Raw genomic sequence first — 8026 nt, forward strand, 5'->3', positions numbered from 1 at the left:
ACACACACACAATGTCTTTCACACTATTCATGGAGAAGCTAAAGCTGTCCCTCTTGAAGTATGTAAACAGTGGTTAAATGAAACGTTACCAAATTTACTTCAAGGATACAGTTAAAATGATGTTTTCAATATGATGAAATGGGTTTATTTTTTAAATGTCTTCCAAATAAGACTGTGATGTTTAAGGATGAAAACTGCTCAGGAGGTAAAATGAGCAAGGAACGTTTGACTGTACTAGTTGAAAGAAATGCGTCTGGGACAGAGAAATTGCCCTTACTTGTTATCGGAAAATACCGAAATCCCCGATGTTTCTCTTGTGATACTCTTTATGTATAAATGTACAGCGCATAGTGATCTACCTAACTTGAAAGCAGTAAATTTGCAGTTTCTCCCGCCAAACACAACAGCAAAGTTGCAGATGATGGACCAGAGTATTATAAAGTGCTTCAAAAAGTCTTATCGTAAATGGCTTGTCAGAAAAATAATCTTAAATATTGTAAGCATTTAGAGGATTTGTAATTAATAAGCATTAATTAAATAATCCGACAATATTTTGAAAGTCCAAAACCGAAACTAACGGTAAGTCGAAATTCCGATATGTCGAAGTTTTTTGTCAGTCCTATCAGATTCGAGTTATCGCGAATTCACTGTATATATATATATATATATTAACACAATTTCCTTATTTATTAAGTAAAACACTACCGTAGAAAAAGCAATCGAGGATCATGGAGGTTAAGACTCTAGAATCTACAAAATTCAATCTGATTTGAACAATGATCCCCAGGGAACTCCTGACTGGATTAAGTATTTTATTTTATTTTATAACTGTCCTTGAACAGCCATCCCAATTTTATGGGTTTACGACTACTAATGTTCAACTCCATAGCTTTGTAATTTTGAACCCAATCTAGAGGAAAAGGAAACGCCTGGATCGAGTATTGGGAAAAATTTTGCCTTCGTGGAGGACTTTTTGATGGAACTATCCCACATTTGTGTTACATGGAGAGGAAAACCTCCAACAGTTAGCCTGATGGCGAGGGGACTCTAACCTATGACCCGACAACCACTGAGGATATTTTATGTCAACACTGTGGTCGGTACGAGTCGTGTGCGGAATTCGAATCAACCAGCCATTGCCGGGACTCGAACCCGGTTCATCTCATTGAGAAGCAAGTACTCTATCACCTGAGCCAATACGGCTCTCTTTTTGAATTTATTTTTATTTTTATAACCGTTGTTGAACAGCCAACCCAAATTTGGGTTTACGACAACTAATGCTCAACTCTGTAGCCTTGTAATTTTGAACCCAATCCAGAAAAGGAATATCCTGGATCAGAGTACCCCATAAAGGTATAATTTATTATGGGAATAAGAAGGGCTTTGCGACCCAACAGATTTAACCTGCACTAGTCACCATTTACTGCACGGAGAGTTTTCGGCTGGCGGGGATCGAACCCACGACCTCTTTGAATTTATTGTAATGATACATATTATTGAAGTTGGCACGTATTTTTTAAAAAAAAACACTTTTTTTTTACTTCATAGGAAATTGTTTATAGAAGTGGCATTGAAAATCTAATACTTGGGATGACTTTTCAAGCTGCAGAAAAAGAAGATATCTCTGTGGTTGATGATTTGAGAAGTATGTTTTATGTCTAAAATGTTTTATTGTATTATCATAAACTATTTATGAATGTTTACGCTTCTTTTTAAAATCATTCAAAAATCCTAAAGAACAACAAAAGTTTGCTCACAGAGATTAAAAAAATATTGTAAAACTGTAGCCGAATTTTTCAAAATATTCTAAATACAATCATAATGTATCAGGAAAATGAAACTCAATAGTACGGAAAGTGAACAATTATTTGAGCATTACTTTTGTTTCCTCAAATATTCCTCAGATACATTGTTCTGTAGCTAACTCAATTTGACTAATTGCAAATTTTTTGATCTGCAAAACTCTGAAAGGAATAATGTTAAATTTATTTGTATTCGTTATAATGTTAAACTGTATTTTCTTTTCCTGACTTGAACAGAAAGAAGTTTTTTATTTGAGTCGATGGAGTATTTTGCGTACGGTCTACATTTTTTTAAAAATTATAAAAGATTATTTTTTAGATATCCAAAATTAAATCGTTATTTTATTAAAAAATATTTGATATCGTTAAAATTATTTGATATTGTATCAAAAAAGCATCTAGAAAAGTGAGTGAGCCTTGCCTCTTTGTGGGCATATAGCACATNTGTCCTTGAACAGCCATCCCAATTTTATGGGTTTACGACTACTAATGTTCAACTCCATAGCCTTGTAATTTTGAACCCAATCTAGAGGAAAAGGGAACGCCTGGATCGAGTATTGGGAGAAATTTTGCCTTCGTGGAGGACTTTTTGATGGAACTAACTCGCATTTGTGTTACACGGAGAGGAAAACCTCCCACAATTAGCGTGAGGGCGAGGAGACTCTAACCCCTGATCCGTCAACCACTGAGGATATTTCACGTCAGCACTGTGGTTGGAGCGAGCCGGGTGCGGAATTCGAATCAACCAGCCATTACCGGGATTCGAACCCGGTTCATCTCATTGAGAAGCAAGCGCTCTATCACCTGAGCTAATACGGCTGTCTTTTTTAATTTATTTTTATTTTTATAATCGTTGTTGAGCAGCCGACCCAATTTTGGATTTACGACAACTAATGCTCAACTCGGTAGCCTTGTAATTTTGAACCCACTCCAGAAAAGGAATCTCCTGGACCAGTACCCCATAGAGGTTTAATTTGTTATGAGAACATGGAGAACTTTGTGACCCAACAGATTTAACGTGCACCAGTCACCATTTACTACACGGAGAGCTTTCGACCGGCGGGGATCGAACCCACGACCTCTTGGACGCGGGCCTAGTGCCCTATCTACCAGGCTATCCCGGTATTTTGAATTTATTGTAAAGATGCATATTATTGACGTTTGCACATATTATAAAAATAAAAATAAAAAAACACTTTTTTTTTTTACTTCATAGGAAATTGTTTATAGAAGTGGCATTGAAAATCTAATACTTGGGATGACTTTTCAAGCTGCAGAAAAAGAAGATACCTCTGTGGTTGATGATTTGAGAAGTATGTTTTATGACTAAAATGTTTTATTATATTATCATAAACAATTTATGAATCTTTAAACTTCTTTTTATAATCATTTAAAAATCCGAAAGAACAACAAAAGTTTGCTTGCAGTGAGCAAAAAAATATTGTTAAAATATAGCCGAATTTTTAAAAAATATTCTAAATACAATCATAATGTATCAGGAAAATTAAACCCAATAGTTCGGGAAGTGAATTTTTTGAGATTTTTCAGTAAAATATTTCTTTACTTTATGATATTTTAGAAAAATGACTTCAATTGTTCACATGTGCCCCTATTGGGGGCACATGTGAACATGCCTGGGGCACAGATGAACAAAATTAAAAACACAAAGCAATCATCATATTTCAAAGAAAAAAATCTTTAATATAACAGATATAGATGCGTATTATACTGAAGGGGTTGTAGCTTACCATGTGAATTTAAATTGTACAACAGTACTGTCAACGGGAAAATAATTTTTCAGCTGTACAATAATTTTTCCGCTGTTGGGTTTTTCGCAACTTCATGTTCCTCAGGAGTTGTAATGGGCCTTTTTCTTTCTTCTCTAATACTCCTTCATGCTTTTTTTTTTTTTAATCATTTTTTCATTTTTTTCATTTGTAGCTTTAGCAATTCTATCTCTCCCAGGTGTATCAGTTAATATACGTAATGCGCGATCAACCATTTAATTTTTTAAAAAAATTTTAAAGAAAAAATAATAAATTAATTATGGAAAACTAAATAATATGAATTTTAAATGCATACATATTTTTTAAACTTATAATATCATGAGGATAATAATCTTAATCTTAATACTATGTAGGGGCACATGTGAACTGTTCACATCTGCCCCAGATGTTTTGTTCACAAGTGCCCCATCATCCTTCTTAAACCTAACTTGAAAAATCAAGAATTTTTAATTGAGTAAAAAAAATAAATTATTGTCATAAACTAACCTGAATGTTCACATAATGGTCTGCAATAGTTAATTTTAGTTCATGAGTTGATTTATACTATGCTTTCACTTGAAGAAGCGAGTGATTATAATATAAACAACACCAGCTGGTACAAAGAAATTGTCAGAATGGAACAACAAAATGTCTCATTGTTCTGAAAGTTTTGCAGAGAGGTAGGACTAATACTGCCATCAATTGAAAATAATTCAAGATTCTTTATTTCAGATCATATTGGTAAAACATACCATGTTCACATGTGCCCCCCTCTCCCCTACATTGTTCTATAGCTGATCAATTTGACTAATTGCCAAAAATTTGTGATCTGTAAAACTCCGAAAGGAATAACGTTAAATTTATTTGTATTCGATATAATGTTAAACTGTATTTTCTTTTCCTGACTTGAACAGAAAGAAGTTTTTTATTTGAGTCGATGGAGTATTTTGCGTACGGTCTACATTTTTTTAAAAATTATAAAAGATTATTTTTTAGATATCCAAAATTAAATCGTATTAATTTTGATATCGTATCAAAAAAGCATCTAGAAAAGTGAGTGAGCCTTGCCTCTTTGTGGGCATATAGGACATGAGGAAATATATATATTATATAATAAATATTTCCTTAAACTGAAATATATAGAGAGAGCCCTTAGCAATCCGCTAGTCAAAAAATGCGCCACAAATCGCTAAAAATTTGGAACCACTTATCTAGAACATAATGCTTTATAATTGGAAGCAATTAACAATTTTATTGTGATTGACTAGGTTATTTACATGGTCCACCGGAATTTACACGTCGAGATCTAATTGCTCTTAATATTCAACGTGGTCGAGATCATGGTCTGCCTGGTTATGGATTTGCTAGAAAAATGCTTCTTCCGCAAGAAAATATAACAGAATTTAGTTTTGAAACAATGGCCAATCTAAGCTATCCTGAGTATGAACAGGTACGCATGGTTAAGTAAAGTAATCTTAATGTGTATAATGATTTTTTATATAATATATGATGATGAATTTAACCAATCTCGTGAGATGTTGAATAATGCTTTTAAGATTAATACAAAAATGATTGAATTATTTAAAAATTTGTATTCCTTATAATTCGAAATCTTTTCGACTGTTAAATAAAATAATAAATACTTATTAGAAATTGTTTTTTGTAATGAATTTTTTTTTCTGGTTGAACGGATTTTAATGTGCAAAAAGCTTTCGCTTTTCTTAAAAAGTACACGAAACAGGCCGAAATACACAAAAAGAAAATATAATTTTAAGAGGTCCACATTTTTTACCGTTCTCCTGCTTAAACTTGCGGGCAATTTTTTTGAGATTGCGGCTAACTCCAATATTTTATGAGTGTAAAAATGCAAGGGTATTTTTTCAGAGAAAGTACTTTTTGTGTCTGATTTCGTAACTTAGAATATCGTCAGCACTGAAAATTAATATATTTTATGTTAAGCTCTCGAATAATTAAGATTGTGTCCTAGTTCTAGAAAATCTTGTCATTAGATCAATTTTCAATCAATTATTGTGTTCACTTTTATATTCTGTGCACTGGACACACTAATATTTACGATTGAAAAAAATATTTCTAGGGAGCTTAGGTGGAACAATGCGTAAAAATATTACACATTCAGCAACAAATTCTTTAACTGAGAAACTAATCGAACATTTTTTACTGTCACAGTTAGCGATTAACAACACACAACCACTTTAATGAATGTACAAATTAAACTTATGGCTCTGGTTATCATGTGAATTTAAAAGGGAACTTGGTTAAATCTCAAGTGTTCTATAATTGATCAACGGATGCAAATTTAAAAAAGAAAAAAGCTATTTATAATTTTCAAAACAAATTCAGATGAGAAATTTTTAGTCGAAGCAAACGTCACAAAATGATCGGAATAAAAAAGAATTCAGTCTCGTGAGACTTTTTAATCCAAAATATTAGTTTTAAAGTTTCTCTAAATAAGTTAAATGGGCCGGGATATCCTGGTTGGCAGGATACTGGACTCACGCTCGTAAGAACGGGAGTTCGAATCCAGCAGGCCGAAGCCTCCCCGTGTAGTAAATGGTGGCTGGTGCACGTTAAATTTGTCGGATCACAAAATCTCAATAAAAAATTAAATTAAAATATTACATAAAGCACAAAAGTGTACTATATTTAATCAGAAATTTGCTTCTATTTTCTTAAAGCTTATAAGAGCTGAATGAACATAAGCTAAAGAGTATTTATAAATTTTAATAATTATATTTTACAGAGTTTTTAAATGAGCTTTTATGGTACATTATTTTCAAAGTGACACGACAAGGTTTGTTAAACATTCTGCCTATACTTCATATTTTAAATTAGCTAAAGTAAATTAATAAGTCAAAATAAATAGGTCAAATGAACAAAAATAACCCTTAGGAAAATTTGCCATAGAGAAGCCTATGGTAATCTATGGCAACCTATGGCTACCATAGAAATTTGTATGGCCGGATGCCATACGCCTATGGTTACCATAGAGATTTGTATGGCACAACCCCATAAGCCTATGGCTACCATAAAGATTTGTATGGCAGTATACCATAGACCAATGGTAACCATAAGGATTTGTATGGCACGTCACCATTGGGCTATGGCAACCACAGAAATTCGTATGGCAGTATACCATAGGCCAATGGTAACCTTAAAGATTTGTATGGCAGTATAACATAGAGATAATATAGTAATAAGAACTACACAAGCAGCATCTCTATTCAGAGCTCCAAAAAATCGCTAATAAAAGCGTTAAATATCTATTTGTTCCACCCAATTCTTAATAAAAACAGCATGTAACACCCCAAGGCATTCCTGGTGAGTCTTTCCCGGCCTCTGGGAGGCCCCTTTTTCCGTTTTCAAGTTATAGATTTTCGATGTTCCTTTGATTTAGGCTTAGAGTGTCATATCGCCATTTTAACATGTCATCCACTGCAAGTGGTAATCATTGCTATCTTTGGCTTAAATTTTCATTAACTTATCGACTCTTTTCAAATTTAAAGCATTTCATTTCAATCCTTCATGCGATTCTCTATTCAAATATATTAACTTTTTATTTTCCAGTGGTCTGGTACTCTAATTATCAGTATCTTTAAATTTTTTGACGCTCCTAGGTATAGGCTATCGCTATGTTAAAATTAGTATTTTGTAAACTCTGACTTTGGACACTCAAATTTTTATCTTAGCGTTTTTATTTCTATCTAAATTTCTTATATGTTGTTCCCCCAAATGTTTTCAATTGTCCGCCACCCTGTTTTTAATTTTTCATCCATCCTTTGACTTTATATTAAATTTCAAAGAGACATCACTTTCCCATGTTAATTGGTGTTCTATTCCCCATAACAAATTGTAAACAATTTCTATGATCGCAAACACAGTTAAGTGCTTTAAATCACACCATATTCATAATTCTTTAATCAATTAAATTTATAATCGACATTATTCATTTAATAGCTTTTCCTATTCCATGCTGTTTTTAAGTTAATACCAGAGTCATTGTTTACAAACCTTTATTAAATTGATTCGATCATACATTTGTTGTCTTAGTTCATTTTTATTTCTTTTTACATAGATTAGGGCCATTTTATTTATCTTTAAGTGTTTTTTTTTAATTATGTATCATTATATTATTGTCAAAATTGTCTCCGAGTGCTTTATTTTGTTTTTTCTTTGCATTTTTACAATGTTTTTTCTCAAATAACAAAGCTCAAGTTAGATTTACATACTCATATATAGCTTAAGGTCATTTAGCAATATTTTGCATCAGCCTACCAGAAGGTTTTGGATATTACCAACCAATGGAATACCCAGGTCAACTCATCAACAGTAGTACTTATTTATACTTCGGTTTGTTTACTCTCACCATTTTTAAGCACTTAGAAATTGTTTGTTAACATAGCGATGGCCTATCCTCCCTTTATTAGTACATTTATTGAT

At 32.6% G+C, this 8026-nt stretch overlaps 1 protein-coding gene across 1 annotated transcript in view; it reads left to right on the forward strand.

The window, feature by feature from the left end:
• The window catches only part of LOC107445505 (dual oxidase 2), a 78332-nt gene that overhangs the window by 29929 nt on the left and 40377 nt on the right, over nt 1–8026 (forward strand). The window contains exons 9-10 of the mRNA XM_071183538.1: nt 1549–1645; nt 4837–5018. Coding sequence (XP_071039639.1) covers nt 1549–1645; nt 4837–5018 — 279 coding nt within the window. The remainder of the gene's footprint in view (nt 1–1548; nt 1646–4836; nt 5019–8026) is intronic.

This window comes from Parasteatoda tepidariorum, chromosome 7, assembly GCF_043381705.1.
Source record: "Parasteatoda tepidariorum isolate YZ-2023 chromosome 7, CAS_Ptep_4.0, whole genome shotgun sequence".
Lineage (NCBI taxonomy): Eukaryota > Metazoa > Arthropoda > Arachnida > Araneae > Theridiidae > Parasteatoda > Parasteatoda tepidariorum.